Here is a 16,920-nt window from a genome sequence, read left to right on the forward strand (position 1 = left end):
TGGGTGCAGTGGCACATGCCTATAATCCCAGTGACTCAAGAGGATAAGGCAGGAGGATTTAGAGTTTGGGGCCAGTCTGGGCAATTTATTGAAAACTTATCTCAAAATAAAAAGGGTTGGGGATGTAGCTCAGTGGTAGAGGCCCCTCCATTCAATCTCCAATATTGTAAACAAAACAAACAAAAACAAAAAAATATTATTTTTAAAAGATATGTGCAGTTTATTGGCAATTGTACTTGATAATATTGTTTTTTTTTTAAAAAAAAACCTGTGGTCTTCTTATCTCTAGGAAGCCCTAATTTTGTGTTAAACAGACTTTTAATTTTACTTTCTTTAGACCTTGACAAAGAAATGGAAAAGAAGATGTCTGAATCAGAAAAGGCTATTATATGTATGGCATGTCATGGCTTTGTACCTTCTCCTATGAGGAGCCTGGAACAGAATTTCTGCTCCACTCCAAACCTTGCCATTACCTTCGAAGGTCAAAACCAAATCAGAACAGATCAAAGGGCTGAGGTTTTGGCTTAGAAAGCTCGCCTGGCATGTGTGGGGCACTGGGTTCAATCCTCAGCACCACATAGAAATAAAATAAAGGTATTGTGTCCAAGTACAATTTATATATATATATATATATATATATATATATATATATATATATATATTTTTTTTTTTTTTTAAACAGATCAAAGGACCATAAAAGAGGTGGAAGCAAAACTCAAAACTGGAATACAAAAGATTACATGTAGACCTTTTTGCAAGGTTACAAAAATTGGATACCATAAAGAGTGAAAATTCATTAATCTTTCAATTACTTTTAGTAGTTGGTATTAAAAAAAACCCTATATTACAAAACAAAACCAAAACCAAAAACCCTCCTCAAGTAGTGAGGCTAAAATCCAGAGGTGTCAGCAACTGTGCAAAATTTTGACATTAAATCCCAAAGTTGAAACAAAATTTTATTAGAAGTTCAAGACCTGCATCACTTTCACAGGAAGCTTGGAAGATAAGTAGGCTTTTATTCATCCTTTACGTAAAGTTCACCCCAAATATAACTTTATCGTATTTTGAGGGGGTGTGCTGATACACTATTTATACTAAACTGTAATAATATGGAAGGAAAAAATTTTCGTGGCATATCAGTATGGAAGGAAACCCCTCAACGCTGCAAATTGTTTATTTTTACTGTGCTGCTGTGATAATCGGGTTTTTGTTTTTTTATGTCTAACGTCCTAGGTTTTAAGCAAATTCTTTGAGCTTTGGCTACCCAAACTCAAGTGGTAGAGAGGGAATTCAAGACTATATTTGAATCTAATAATATCGAACAGAGAAGTTGTCTGGAGGGCCTCCTATCCACATAGCTCCGCGTGTTCCCCTCCACGACTTGCATTAACTTGCTGCTGCTTCCCAGCTGGAGAACACAGATTGCACCTGCTCCGAAGGCCAACGGGGTCCTGCCGGGTCCGCAGCTCAGCCTCCGTTGCTTGTGCACAGACGCGAGGACCCACCAGGGGTCACTGTAGCCTCAGAGCTATTGTGCCCGCCAATCCTGGACGCGGCCAGCCGCGCGGAGGGCGTGGGACTAAGATCGCTGAACGCTAGGGTCGAAGCAGAACTGCGCCTTGTCCTCCCGAGCCAGCCTCCTAGTCTCCTAGGGAAACCGAAACAGCGAGTCCCCAGACAGCAGCTCGGCTCCGGTGCGGCGCACAGCTTTCTCGCGCCGACCTGCCGGCACCTAGCCATTTGGACCACCTCCACTCCGCCCTCCGCACCCAGCTGAGATCCCGCCCAGAAGGGGCGCCCCTGCCACGGTCAAGGGGATCCCGCTAGGGCTTTTCGAAGGCATCTGGGCTGGGCCCAGCTGCACCTGGGCTGCTTCCGCCCGGGACGCCACCCCCAGCTACGCCCAAAGAACTTTCCCCGGAGCCCCCGCGGCCTGGCGCGCCCGGGGCACACCCCCACCCTCCCACCACTTTGCCAGCCAGGGCGCCGGCTTCTCAGCGCGATCGCCAGCGGATCCTCGACTCCCGGCTTTTCTGGCTGTCTTGCAAAAGCAGGGCTCCGCCGCGGCTGCAGGACGTTCCCCGAAAGAGAGCTTGAACTTGACCACACAGAACCCCGGTAATGAGTTCGGGAGCTCCCAGACCGGACCCTTGCCCCGCGACGAGCTGACGCCCCCTCGTTGGTCTCGGTAAGGAGCCCACTGTCCTTCTTCGGGTCTCTGGATGCCCACGGGATGGAGTGTTGGGGGTAGCGGTCTGAGTGACGACTCTCGCCACTGCCTGTGAGCCCTGGGTTGAGATGTCGTGAGTACCCCTGACACAAAAGAGAGGCCGAGAGCTCCCCTTTTGGCCGACCGGTCGGGCGTGTGGGGCGGGGTCGGTGGTGCAAGTCCGCTCCTGCTGGGGACTCCACAGGCTGACGAGCCGCGGGTGCGTCGCGGCCACGCTGGAATTGGTGCTGGTGGAGGGAGCTGTAGAGCTTCAAGGGGGCCCTTCCTAGTCCGAGGAGGGCCTTGGGCACTCGTCTCTCCTTTTCTTGTCTGACCCCCATTGCCAGGAGACTTTTGTCGTCCCCAGGTCTGTGGAGGGGCCGCGTCACCGCCGCCTTCAGAAGAGTCAAAGCCGGAGCCGCAGGATGCACGGGGACGCGCCGCCCTCCGCGCCCAGTTCCGCCGGCGCTTCCCCGGCGGCTCCCGGGCGCTGACTCTCCCAGCCTTCTCCGCCCTCCTTGCTTCTCGCGGCGCCAGGAGGCTCCGCAGCTCGGCTCCGGACTCCACCGGGAGCAGCTTCTCTCGCTTTCGCCACGGCGCGGACAGTAAATTAATGCTTCGTGTTTGAGGGGAGGGGGCGGCTTGGCGCTCGGTCACAGCTTTCTCGCCTGGCTGGAGACGGTCACAGTCGACATGGGCTGTTTCTGCGCTGTTCCGGAAGAATTTTACTGCGAAGTTTTGCTCTTGGATGAATCCAAGTTAACTCTCACCACCCAGCAGCAGGGCATCAAGGTAGGCATGATCGGGGGCGCGTTCCCGGGGTCTACAGCAGGGCGGGCGCAGGGGTCCGCGGCTTTGTCTGAGGGCTGTCACGGGTCGAGGCTGGCGGCCGCGTCTCTGCGCTGTGGGAAGGAGAGGCAGATGCCCCCTGCGCTCAGACACAGGGTGGACGTGTTACGGTGGGTTAACTTTCAGTTCCTGCATCAAGTACTTCGACGTCGCAGAGGTTACTCCATGCACCAATCCAGCCGCAGCCCACCGTCCTGCAATGGAGACCAAAAGTCTGTCCACCACCGATTTTCTCCCAAAGCTTTTAGGCCCCTCGCAGCTCCGAAAGAGATGCAAAATTGAATGTACAGGCTGCACTTTACCCCAGGGTTGAAGGCATGATTGTCCTTGGTTTTGTTGATTTTTTTTTTTCTTGATAGCTTTCTTGGAGAAGTAAAGTAAACTGGTTCACTCCTTGAAACACATTAACCGGGTTGTTGTGATTGTGTTGCAACTGGGTAAGGCTACGTTTGTACTGAAAATAATTTCCCTTCCCGCGAACGAACCGGTTTAAGTAAATGTCTCACAGTTAAGTAAACGTCTCTCAAAGCTACTCGATAATAACTTTGCTTTTAGTCATTAAAAATGCGATTACTACTATTTACCTACAAAACCCGAACAAACAGGCTGCAGACCTTTCACAGATCCACTTCCTTAATTTTGAAGAGTACCTGCCAACCTGAGGATGCGCCTGCGCGCTTGTTTCGCCTATTGCAACAATTGAACTACCTAGAGGAGACCCGAATCCGGAGCGTTTTATTGTTTTGCTTCCCTTTCCCCTTCAGTTTAAATCACTGAGGTTTTTTAGATAACGCGGCGGCTGAATCTGGTGAAGGGAAACCTCCCTCCCAACCCCCAATAGAGCCGGCTGGCTGGCTGAAAAATCTAGTTCAGGCTGCCAAGAGCCCTCTCCTCTCAGAAGTTAATCCTGGTGGGGTAGGCCTGGGCATTTCCTTTTGCGAATCCGTTTTAACACAGCTGGATGCGTACTGAAGTAACTGTTCCTGGCTAAAAGTCTCAGCGTTGATGATGCCATTTTTGGTGTACAGCGTTCTCATATCACAGGTGTACTTCTTTTGCAGGAGAAAAGGGTGAAGTGATCTATTAAAGCTATGAGGTTGTTAACCCTTTCTTTAGGAAATTGTTTTGAATATTGTTTCCTCAGTAATTAAAATGAGCAAAATGTAGTCGGATCTCATTTGATATTTTCTTTCAGGACCAATAACACAGGATCTTTTGGGGGAGAGTGTTCATTTTGTATTTTTAACTTTTATGTTCCTAAACATCCCTCTTGGATGCCCACAGAAATCAGGAAAAGAATTTACAAAATGATGTAACCTTCTGTGGTGTACTATGTGAATAAAATAGGCCAAAAAAATCATAAAACATCCTAAATTCTTGATAATACATAGATTCTCTGGTGTGGGAGTGGAAACAATTAGAAAAAGATAAGTGATGATCTGATGCGGAAACAATAAAGAAATCTTTCTGAAGTGCAAAGTCTCAGTTCATCTGGAGTCTAGTCATCTGCAGTGTGAGCTTCCTATTTAATCATAAAAGCCATGCCCCTGTCAGCCGTGGAGCATGTACATTTTTCTGTCAAGAGAGCAGCCAAGACTTGGGATCAAATGGAATAATTTTGTCAAAGAAACATGAATCAAACGTCCTGATCCATAATTATTTTTAATAACCCAGTGGTGCTTATCTTGTTTTACAAATGGGTTGAAAATTGGTGAGTGATTCAAGGGCAACAGCAACTTTATAATACTGTTATCTTGGCTGTATGCCATATAACTAAACAATAATTTAAGTGGGCTTTTGTTGTAAGTAATCATTTCACAACAGGCTTGGTCTCTTTCAGTGTCACAGAAGCATACTATGTTATTTTGATGGCCATGTGTGTAACATAGATATTGTCTGCTAAAGTTAACCACATTATCAGTAACTACCATGCAACCATAAAAATGCATATGTTAAGCACCTTGTGGTATGTACTAAATTAAACATTTGGGTATCTATAAGTGGCATAAGGTATGAAAAAGCAACCTTTTATGTAAACGGTGCTTATACCTTGAATATGTGTATGTCTTTCTGCACATTATCTGACTTTAAAAAATTTTTCCTAACCTTCCTATATCATAGATATTAATATTCCATTGTATTAATCAGATAAAATCAGCTCCTACTTTAGTTCATAAATGAAAAAGTAAATAATTACTTCAAAATTAGCCAATAGTTACTATTGTGGTGTTTTACTGTGAGATAATACATTCAATAATTTTGATTATCACTTCATTAAGAACAAAGTTAAGCAGGCAGCATCAATTAGCTAATATTTCCTGAAGTTAACATAGAAAAACAAACAAACAAAAAAAAAGAATTTGCTTTTATAATAATGAATTATGGATTGGAAGATTAATTGGACTAAAGTACAATAATTATGAGAGAAGCTTTGTAAAACATTTTTTTTTCTGTGTGCCATTTTGAAAAACACCATTTGAATCAAAGTACCAGATTACAAATTGAAAAGTTATGAAATAATATTCTACAACTTAAAATTTTTCATTGACTTTGGAGAAAAATTGCTGTTTCTATAGAAAGCATTTTAGCCTGAAGACAATAGTTATATTTTGTATGTTCAGGTGAGTATCATTTAAATGGAAAATGATTTTGTTTTAAAAATAATTTGAAAAATAAGGCACAATATTTTTGTAACCATATTAATAGGTACTTACATTCTTAACTTGCTTTGGAGGTAACCTCACTTGACAAGCAGGAAGTCTTTTTCATGCAATTCATAGATTGAGTCCTATCCAAGATTTAAATACCCAAGTTTGTATAAACTGAAAGCTATTGGTTGTGTGTTGAGCCCCACAATAGCTTTTAGCTGTTTGTTCTCTGCTGCTATCTCTATTGTTTATTCAAGTAAGAATTTCTGCTATGGTTGGTCTCAGTTTTTTGAGTAATGTTTGGTTTGGGAAACTTTTGCTAGGTCTTTTGTTTTGTGTGCTAGGGGAGGGGAGGTAGAGATCTTTCTTTCTTTTAGAAAGTAGACTTGAATGTGGCTTAAACTAATTTTTGGATTAATTGGTTAGCAAAAGATTTTTCAGGGGAAAAAGTCACAGGTTTGTTTCTAAATTTAACCCTCAGAATTGCTTGCTGTTGCAAATATAAATAGATTAATATTTTCATTTCAAAAAATTTGATCCTCTGAAATGAATACCAAGGTACTCATGATTCCTTTTAGTGTTGACTAAGTTAATGAAACCTAACATGATAGAGAAATTGGAACCCCATTAGCTTTTTAAAGGAATTTATGGAGATACGCAACACAATTTACCCAGTTAAAACATACAATTCACTCATTAACTGTTAAAAAATGTTACCTCTTAATTATCCTGAGATTTCTGAAGGAATACTATAAGTCAGTTTTAATGCTTTGATCAGAAGCTCCCTAATAAACCAGAAAAACAATTATAAGGTGAGAATTTAAAGTATATGTGTCTTACCAAGAATTGTAATTTTCATTTCATTTGAATGGTAATGAAAATGTCTTAGAAGATTGGGGAAGAAAGTGAAGAGCAACAGTTTTTCATAAATTATATTAAGCATCTATGTGAATACCTGTATCTTTTATTGTTTTTATTTTGCTGTTTCTATAGAAACACATATCTTATAGACTTGGGGACCTTATAAACATTGGTTGAGGCAAGAAATCATATAGTAACATTTCTGGTAATGTAAGCTGAGAATGGTCAGTACATTAGATGGGACTAGGATAGAAAATTCCCTTCTCTACACTGTATCCAGCTTTTCTTGTTTGTTTGTTTTAGTTGTAGATGGACACAATACCTTTGTTTGTTTATTTTTATGTGGTGCCAGGGATCAAACCTAGTGCCTCATGCATGCTAGGCAGGCGCTCCATCACTGTGCTACAACCCTGGCCCCACATCCGGCTTTCTAAGATTCAGATGTGAGATCCGTGTTGTGGTTGCATAAGATGAACTAATATGTAACCCGCCATTATAAGCAGTTTATTTTTATTGGAAAAATACTTTTATCAGCCATAACTTAAATATGATTTAAAAACTAAGAGGGAGAACATTGTTTTGTTACCTCTAGCAGCTGATGGCCTACCTTCTCCAGGGGCTTATAATGTTCTTGGCTAATGGTGGACCACATTCTTTTGCAGCCCAGTTACGATGTCTGTCTGTTCTTGAATTCTATAATATGAAGCTTGAACTGAGTTTGAACTGAACTTGAATGAATGCAGTGTTTTTGTTGCTTTTGAGCATGGGTGGTAAGGTTAAATCTAAATTGTAGGAATAAAAGTCCAGGCTCTACTTCTTATTGGCTCTGCGGACAGTGGTTTGTTATTTTTATTAGGACACTTACACTCAAGATGGGAATGTAATTTGTTTGTTTGGTCAGATTTTATTTGAGACTGTAGGGCCAGGCAGTTCTTTCCTGTGATAGGTTGTCCTTTCCATTGTGTGATACGTGGCTGCATTCTTAGCTACTACCCAGGAGATGCCAATTGCACCTCTTCCCTAGCCATAACAACCAAAAAATGTCCCCATGTGTTGTCCAGTGTCCACTGATGGTCAGTATAACCGTTGGCTGAGAACCAGTGCCAGAGAGCACGTGGCTTCCTTTATTCTTAACGTTTTTGGTACTTAGTTTTCTGCAGGATGCAGGGTAACCTTGAGATGTCTTCTGTTCCCTCCCTCTCCTTGGGAGTGGTGAGTTGTTTATCTTTTATTCAGTGAAAACAATATGATTTTCTGTGTCTTTTAATTGCTCATTTTTATAGTGGGAGCAATATAATGGGAAAAAATAAAAGCCTATGCCCTGAAATCAGACCTCCTGGTTTTAAATTTTGTCTCCACTAATACTTACTAACTGTGGGGCCATCATGAAAGATACTTATCTTTTCTGAGTCTCAGTTTCACCATGTGTAAAATGGGTACAAATCAGAGTACTCACTTCACACATCCTTCCACGTGGTGAGCACCCGGAAAATGTTATCTATCCTTTTCCTCCTCTCCTATCCCTTTTTTTTAAAAAAAATATTTTTTAGTTGTAAATGGATCTTTCATTTCATTTATTTATTTATATGCGGTGCTGAGGATCCAACCCAGGGTCTCATACATGCCAGGCAAGTGCTGTACCAATGAGCCATAACTTCAACTCTTCTCCTACTCTTTTTTGAAATGACTTATTCTTGTCTAAAAATTGGGACTTTATTGTTTGACTCAGCACCCTACCTGATTGATTTAGCCCTGCCTGACTAAATGACTTGCTCTCTTGTCATGCAGAACCGCTCAGTCTCCCAAACATTCCATACTTCCTTGAGACTTTGTGCATGGGATTTCTGCTGATTGGTGTACCCTTTTGCCTTTCCTTGAACATATCCTCACTCATCTGAACCATCCTTTAAGACTTGAATAAAGTGCCTCATCTGCTCAGAGGTCTTCAGCTGAGCTTGTGACCAGGCAGAATTAAGTGCTCATCCATGCCTCTCACACATCCCTCACACAGCACCTGTCATGACATGAGCATTATTTCTGGACTCTGTCTCCACCAGCAGCTGATGAGCCCCTAGCTGTGATTCCAGCAGCTTGAGCCACATGCCTCATGTAATAGATGCTTGTTAACTACAATTCAAATAGAGGAATGAATGGAGTGTTACAGTTGGAATAGGCCACATTGAAAATCTTTAATAGGATAATGAGGTTCCTTTGCCACTTTATTTTTACTAGAAAAGACCTCCCAAAAAGTGATTCTCACTGAAAAATATATTTTGCCAAGATACTTGAATTTTATGTTGATAACGTATAGAAAATGAGATGGTGCCGTGGACTGACTACATGCAGCACACTGAAGAGCTAACTAGCAGCTGTTTTAGAAAACAGACACTGTTTTTGTCTTTTAGGGGTAACTTCATGTCTTTTTATTTTAATGTAACTTTCTCCTTTCAATTTGAGTCTTTGGGAAGAAGTGCACATTTCATGAATAGGTAATAGAGCCTCATACTTTAATTACTTTTCCCCCGCCTGATCTCCTGTTCTTTAAACTTTGAGAACAGTGTTAGTTGGGCTCACACAATCTGGAGCCACTACAGTAATTTTGTTTTTTATTTATTTTTGTGGTGCTGTGAGTTGAATCCAGGGCTTGGCCCACTAAGCAATCACTCTACCACTGAGCTATGTCTCCAGCCCCACTGCTATAATTTTTAATGTTCCTATTTTATCTATTTTACTTTTGAAACTGCATAAACGAATCTGACATTCATCTAAGGCTTAATAGAAAAGGCAGAGTGATAAGTTAAATATTGGGGTTTTTATGAAAAATTATGTTTTCCATTCCAACAGGAAGTGCATTTGTCTGCAGGCCTGTTACAAACATGACTGTGCGCTTCATACCTCTCTGAGATTGACTGCTTTGGCTGAGCCCTCTGACATTTAGCCCCATGTAAGGCTTATACACTTCACTCCAGGTCAGCCTGCTTTGGTTGCAGTGACTTGCCCTTTGCTTCTGCACCATGAATTTTGTTCTTAAGTCTTGTATATTAAGATTAAGCAGGCACCTGTTATCACATGTGGTAGGCCGTAGACTAGGTGTGCTCAGTTCAGGAACCAGTTTACTGTGTGACTCAAAGAGCTTGTAACTACAATTTGGAGAGTGTACCATTCTTAAAAATGTGGATCACATTCCTGTGCCTCCTGAGCCGTGTATGTATTTCCTGTTTGTTTTCTTTTTTAAGTGAATCAGCATTCTTCTTAAGTGCTGCTGCCTATTGTTAGTTCCTTTCTCAGTTACTAAACATTCTTGGGAAAAAAATCCCCAAGGGCTGAAATGGCTTCTCTGGGGGATCTCCTAAGAATCAGCTCAAGACTTGAAAGGGCTGGTTATGCTTCCAAAGGGGTGAGAAGTTGGTTTCCTAGCAGAGGAGATTGACAGGCCCAGAGGAAATTAGAACAAGAGAGATGGGGCAGGCAGGGAGAACCAGGGAGTGCCTTGTGGGACTGCTGAGTGTTAGCCTGTAGGGACAATAGCAGAAAGGTCAGATGGCAAGGGAGGATCAGCAGGCCCCCGAAAACCAAACACTGCAGTGTATTGTTTAGAAATGACACATTTTGAGCTCTGGAATGGCTCTGAGTTTCCAGCTTTGTGGGGATGGTGCTCCAGAAGGTGGCTAGGAAGTGCTTTGTTTAGAGTACAGCTTTCCACAGTGACTGGCAGGAACAAGGCTCAGGTTTCTGAGCTAGCCACAGAGGCCATTTGCATGGATAAACTATTCAGTTCCCATCTTGTCCTTCATTCAGATCTGAATTTGAGAAGCAGTTTTGAGCCTCTGCTGTCTTAAATGTCACTTGTCAGATTTGGTTTTTCTCCCCCATCCTCACTGCTCCCAACAGCATCTTATGGCCTTCACTTCACACTTCACATCAGAACAAGCCCCCTAATTGGGGTGCTGTGTGGTCTCCTTCAACCCCTCCCCCACTGTGTTCAAGTCCTGGTCTACCACATAATTACTGGCTTTGTGATTGATTGGACAAATGATTTTTCTTTTCTCAGTTTCCTCATCTGTAAGTTGAGGGACATGATATCTTTCCCAGGATGAGGTGTGAGAATTTGAAAAAAGAATTTTGGGATAAAAAATGCTCAATAAATGGTCACTGCTAATATACATGATCTATTATTTTCAAGTATAATTGGTTTTCAGTTACAATTTGGAAATTCTAATCCCCCCAACTCTGCCCAAGTACTTTCTGAGGGGTGTGAGTGGTTGACTGGATAATCGTAGATAGTAATGACTTGTTAGATCTCAGTGTTTCAAGGAGAAATAGTGTCATCTTCTAGCTGTACATCTACTCACGTTGCTTTAGCAACGACTGGAGTGTGGAAACTGCATCTCTACTCTTACACATCTAAGCCATATCCTTAGCCCCATTGCCTTCTTATTATCTGGCCTGTATTTTTGACTCCCTCCTAGGCACCATAGTGGATGGCCCCCTTCAGACCACCTCCTCTTCCTGTGCTCCTGACTTGGGTGAATGATACCATATTCTGTCCTTATCAGTTAAGATGCTTTAGATTCCACTGTCAGCTGCTTCAACGTGATGAAGTTTATTAGCTCACCTATAGGAATCTGGGGGCAAGGAGAGAAGGCTCAGGGTAGGTCAGTGACACTGTGGTCCCTGCTTCTCCTCATCTCTTCTTTCCTCTGCATCTGGAGAGTCAGTGTTGTCACAGGCTGTAGCAGATGGTTCAGTGGTTCTTTAGATGAGGAGATGATGTTTGTATACAGTGATGTTCTAGTTAGGAATATAGACAGTCTCTTTGCTAGGAGAGAAATGGTTTTCTCCATAAGTCCTGCAACAGACTTTCCCATGTGTCTTTTAGTCTGAATGAGTCTTGTGACCATTCTTGAGTCAAGATGGCAAAGAATCTTCCTGGGAACTGGATAGAGCTGGGATTAGTGGCTAAGGCTAGTGGCTGCACAGGAGAGGAACTGAGTCAGGAAGGAAGAAGGGGAATTGTGGATGCTGTGGCCACCAACGGTGTGCTTTCTACTTCTTGGGCCAGGATTCTTAAATTTCTACATCCTTCCAGGTCTTGGAGTTCCTGTTTCAAATATCTTCCAAATTTATTGCCTCTCCCCTTTTCTCATTACTATTGCCTTGATTCAGGCCCTTCTGGGTTCTGAACAGTTCAGAACTGAACAGTTCACAGTACCCTTCTAATCCCTGCCCCTGCTACTGTTGTTAATTCCATGTGACTGCATCTAGGGTGGTCTTTCTGGCCCCCTGTGTAGAATACTGCAAAGGCTAGTCTGTGTCTTAAGTTTAAATTCCTAGCAAAGCAGCAGCTCTTGGGGCCCTTCATATCCAGGCACCCTCATCCTTTCTGTTTTTTCTTGCCACCACTTCCTCATGCCTGGCTTGCTGTCCTGCCAAACTCAGCTTCCACGTCTTTGCATTCTCCACGTTCCTTCTCACTCCCGTCTTTTCTGCGTGGAAAGCCACAGCCCACCTCATCTTGTCTGAGTGAGGTACTAGCCCTCACCAAGCAGTGTAGTGCTTAGGTGTCATATTTTCTGAAGACTTCTTCATGGTGGAGAGCTGGAGATGCCCTCTTCTGACCCTGCATCTCACTGCAGAGGTGTCTGTACTTTCCTGACCATCTCTCCCTGGAAGGAACATAAGTTGGGTGAAGAAGGCATAGACTTCTTCTGGCTTAAGCTGCGGTCCATTTGTTAGTGCTGTCATCCTGACCAGGTCACCTTCTTTAAGTGTGCTTCTTCATCTGTAAAATTAGGATAATGCTCTCCACCTTATCCTGAGATGCTGTACATGAAACCTTTAGCTCTGTGCCTACTGTGTGGTAGCTGGTGTTATTAGGAATGGAAAGCCTGGGTTGGGGGGAAACTAGATCTTTTCTATGGGATTCCCAATCAAGTTCAGTTCCTAAGGAGTAGTAGACATCAATGAATTGATGTTGAGTGGATGACTTAATAAATGCACCTCTTTGTGGACATAAGTTAGTATATCTGTGAAAAGAAAAAACAACAACTCTTTTCACTGTTTAGTTTTTCTGGTACAAATATTATACCTGTTTGGCTCCTTAATTTCTTATTTAATTTTTAAAAGCAGCTTTATTGGGATGTAAATCACATACCACACAATTCACCCATTTTTAGTGTACAATTTGATGTTTTTTCCATATATTTGGAGCTAGCAACCATCACAATAAATTTTCATATATTTTCATCACTCTGAAAAGAAATCTTATACCCATTAGTAGTCACTCTCTGTCTTTCCAACCCTCCACCTCTACTATTGCTAGGCTACTACTAATCTTTGTCTATAGATTTGCATGTTTTGGATATTTCATATAAATGGATTCACATAATACGTGGTCTTTTGTGACTAGCTTTCACTTAACATAATGTTTTCAAGATACATTCACTGTATAGCAGGTGTCAGTACTTTGTATCTTTTTATTGCTGAGTAGAATTCCATTATATGTATATATGCACTGTGAAGATTCACTGTTGCTGTGAAAATTCATGTACAAGTTTTGGTGAGGATGTATGTCTTAATTTCTCTTGTGTATATACCCAGGTGTGGAGGTTTACTATTATATGGAAGTGCCAAACTGTTTTCCACAGTAGCTGCATCATTTATCATTCTTTCTAGCAATGTAAGGGTTCTGCTTTCTCCATGTTTTTCGCCAACGCTTTTTGTAATTTTCTTTTTCCAGTGGGATTCTGTGGGATGTAAAGTAGTATCTTAGTGCTGTTTTGATTTGCATTTCCCCTTGATGATTAATAAGTTGAGCATTTTATGTCCTTATTGGCTATTTGCATATCTTTAGAGTAGTGTTGATTGAGATTTGTTGCCAATATTTTTTTCCTGGTGCTGGGGATCAAACGGAGGGCCTTATGTATACTAGGCAAGCCCTCTCCCTCTGAGCTACACCCTCAACCGTCTTTGCCAATTTTTAAAATTGGGTTATTTGTTTTCTACTCATTGAATTTCTTACAATATATTCTGTATACAAGTCTCTCATCAGATATTTGATTTGAAAATATTTTCTCCCATTCTGTGAGTTGTATTTTTACTTTCTTGATGGTATTGTTTTCAAGTATAAAGAATTTTAATTTTGGTGAAAGTACAGTTTATGTTTTCTTTTGTTACTTTTGCTGTTGGTATTATAGTTGAGAAACCATTGCTTAACTCAAAGCATGAAGATTTATTCCTGTGTTTTCTTTTTTTTTTTTTTTTTTTTTAATTTTTTATTGTTGGCTGTTCAAAACATTACATAGTTCTTGATATATCATATTTCACAATTTGATTCAAGTGGGTTATGAGCTCCCATTTTTACCCCATATACAGATTGCAGAATCACGTCAGTTACACATCCATTGATTTACATATTGCCATACTAGTGTCTGTTGTATTCTGCTGTCTTTCCTATCCTCTACTATCCCCCCTCCCCTCCCCTCCCCTCCCCTCCCCTCTTCTCTCTCTGCCCCCTTTACTGACATTCGTTTGTCCCCCTTGTATTATTTTTCCCCTTCCCCTCACTTCCTCTTGTATGTACTTTTGTATACCTCTGAGGGTCTCCTTCCATTTCCATGCATTTTCCCTTCTCTCTCCCTTTCCCTCCCACCTCTCATCCCTGTTTAATGTTAATCTTCTTCTCATGCTCTTCGACCCTACTCTGTTCTTAGCTACTCTCCTTATATCAAAGAAGACATTAGACATTTGTTTTTTAGGGATTGGCTAGCTTCACTTAGCATAATCTGCTCTAATGCCATCCATTTCCCTGTAAATTCTATGATTTTGTCATTTTTTAATGCAGAGTAATACTCCATTGTGTATAAATGCCACATTTTTTTTATCCATTCATCCATTGAAGGGCATCTAGGTTGGTTCCACAGTCTAGCTATTGTGAATTGTGCTGCTATGAACATCGATGTAGCAGTGTCCCTGTAGCATGCTCTTTTTAGGTCTTTAGGGAATAGACCGAGAAGGGGAATAGCTGGGTCAAATGGTGGCTCCATTCCCAGCTTTCCAAGAAATCTCCATACTGCTTTCCAAATTGGCTGCACCAATTTGCAGTCCCACCAGCAATGTACAAGTGTACCCTTTTCCCCACATCCTCGCCAGCACTTGTTGTTGTTTGACTTCATAATGGCTGCCAATCTAACTGGAGTGAGATGGTATCTTAGGGTGGTTTTGATTTGCATTTCTCTGACTGCTAGAGATGGTGAGCATTTTTTCATGTACTTGTTGATTGACTGTATGTCCTCCTCTGAGAAGTGTCTGTTCAGGTCCTTGGCCCATTTGTTGATTGGGTTGTTTGTTCTCTTATTGTCTAATTTTTTGAGCTCTTTGTATACTCTGGATATTAGGGCTCTATCTGAGGTGTGAGGAGTAAAGATTTGTTCCCAGGATGTAGGCTCTCTATTTACCTCTCTTATTGTATCTTTTGCTGAGAAAAAACTTTTTAGTTTGAGTAAGTCCCATTTGTTGATTCTAGTTATTAACTTTTGTGCTATGGGTGTCCTATTGAGGAATTTGGAGCCCGACCCCACATTATGTAGATCGTAGCCAACTTTCTCTTCTATCAGACGGCGCGTCTCTGATTTGATATCAAGCTCCTTGATCCATTTTGAATTAACTTTTGTGCATGGCGAGAGAAAGGGATTCAGTTTCATTTTGTTGCATATGGATTTCCAGTTTTCCCAGCACCATTTGTTGAAGATGCTATCCTTCCTCCATTGCATGCTTTTAGACCCTTTATCAAATATAAGATAGTTGTAGTTTTGTGGATTGGTTTCTGTGTCCTCTATTCTGTACCATTGGTCCACCCGCCTGTTTTGGTACCAGTACCATGCTGTTTTTGTTACTATTGCTCTGTAATATAGTTTGAAGTCTGGTATCGCTATACCGCCTGATTCACACTTCCTGCTTAGCATTGTTTTTGCTATTCTGGGTCTTTTATTTTTCCATATGAATTTCATGATTGCTTTCTCTATTTCTACAAGAAATGCCGTTGGGATTTTGATTGGCATTGCATTAAACCTATAGAGAACTTTTGGTAATATCGCCATTTTGATGATGTTAGTTCTGCCTATCCATGAACAGGGTATATTTTTCCATCTTCTAAGATCTTCTTCTATTTCTCTCTTTAGGGTTCTGTAGTTTTCATTGTATAAGTCTTTCACCTCTTTTGTTAGGTTGATTCCCAAGTATTTTATTTTTTTTGAAGATATTGTGAATGGAGTGGTTGTCCTCATTTCCATTTCAGAGGATTTGTCGCTGATATACAGGAATGCCTTTGATTTATGCGTGTTGATTTTATATCCTGCCACTTTGCTGAATTCATTTATTAGCTCTAATAGTTTCTTTGTAGACCCTTTTGGGTCTGCTAGGTATAGAATCATGTCATCTGCAAATAGTGATAATTTAAGTTCTTCTTTTCCTATTTTGATGCCTTTAATTTCTTTCGTCTGTCTAATTGCTCTGGCCAGTGTTTCGAGAACTATGTTGAACAGAAGTGGTGAGAGAGGGCATCCCTGTCTTGTTCCAGATTTTAGAGGGAATGCCTTCAATTTTTCTCCATTCAGAATGATGCTAGCCTGAGGCTTAGCATAGATTGCTTTTACAATATTGAGGTATGTTCCTGTTATCCCTAGTTTTTCTAGAGTTTTGAACATAAAGGGATGCTGTACTTTGTCGAATGCTTTTTCCGCATCTATCGAGATGATCATATGGTTCTTATTTTTAAGTCTATTGATGTGGTGAATAACATTTATTGATTTCCTTATATTGAACCAGCCTTGCATCCCAGGGATGAATCCTACTTGATCATGGTGCACAATTTTTTTGATGTGCCTTTGTATCCGAGTGGCCAGAATTTTATTGAGGATTTTTGCATCTAGGTTCATTAGAGATATTGGTCTGTAGTTTTCTTTCTTTGAAGTGTCTTTGTCTGGTTTAGGTATCAGGGTGATGTTGGCCTCGTAGAATGAATTTGGAAGTTCTCCCTCTTTTTCTATTTCCCGAAGTAGCTTGAAAAGTATTGGTATTAGTTCCTCTTTAAAGGTTTTGTAAAACTCTGCTGTATACCCATCCGGTCCTGGGCTTTTCTTAGTTGGTAGTCTTTTGATGGTTTCTTCTATTTCCTCAATTGATATTGGTCTGTTTAGGTTGTCTATATCCTCCTGACTCAATCTGGGCAGATCATATGACTTAAGAAATTTATCTATGCCTTCACTATCTTCTAATTTATTGGAGTATAAGGATTCAAAATAATTTTTGATTATCTTCTGTATTTCTGAAGTGTCTGTTGTGATATTGCCTCTT

At 41.3% G+C, this 16,920-nt stretch overlaps 1 protein-coding gene across 4 annotated transcripts in view; it reads left to right on the forward strand.

Moving 5' to 3' along the window:
• Positions 1 to 1,634: 1,634 nt before the first annotated feature.
• Epb41l4a (erythrocyte membrane protein band 4.1 like 4A) overlaps positions 1,635 to 16,920 on the forward strand; it is a 231,624-nt gene continuing 216,338 nt past the window's right edge. For 3 of the 4 annotated variants that reach the window (XM_071612342.1, XM_071612343.1, XM_071612346.1), the window contains exons 1-2: positions 1,635 to 2,188; positions 2,577 to 3,001. In XM_071612342.1, the coding sequence (XP_071468443.1) occupies positions 2,903 to 3,001 (99 nt within the window). In that variant the 5' untranslated portion in view covers positions 1,635 to 2,188; positions 2,577 to 2,902. Of the gene's footprint in view, positions 2,189 to 2,471; positions 3,002 to 16,920 lie in introns of those variants that run through there. The other variant, XM_027927707.2, reaches the window with a different exon arrangement.

The sequence above is a fragment of the Marmota flaviventris genome, chromosome 5, assembly GCF_047511675.1.
Source record: "Marmota flaviventris isolate mMarFla1 chromosome 5, mMarFla1.hap1, whole genome shotgun sequence".
In the NCBI taxonomy this organism is placed as follows: domain Eukaryota; kingdom Metazoa; phylum Chordata; class Mammalia; order Rodentia; family Sciuridae; genus Marmota; species Marmota flaviventris.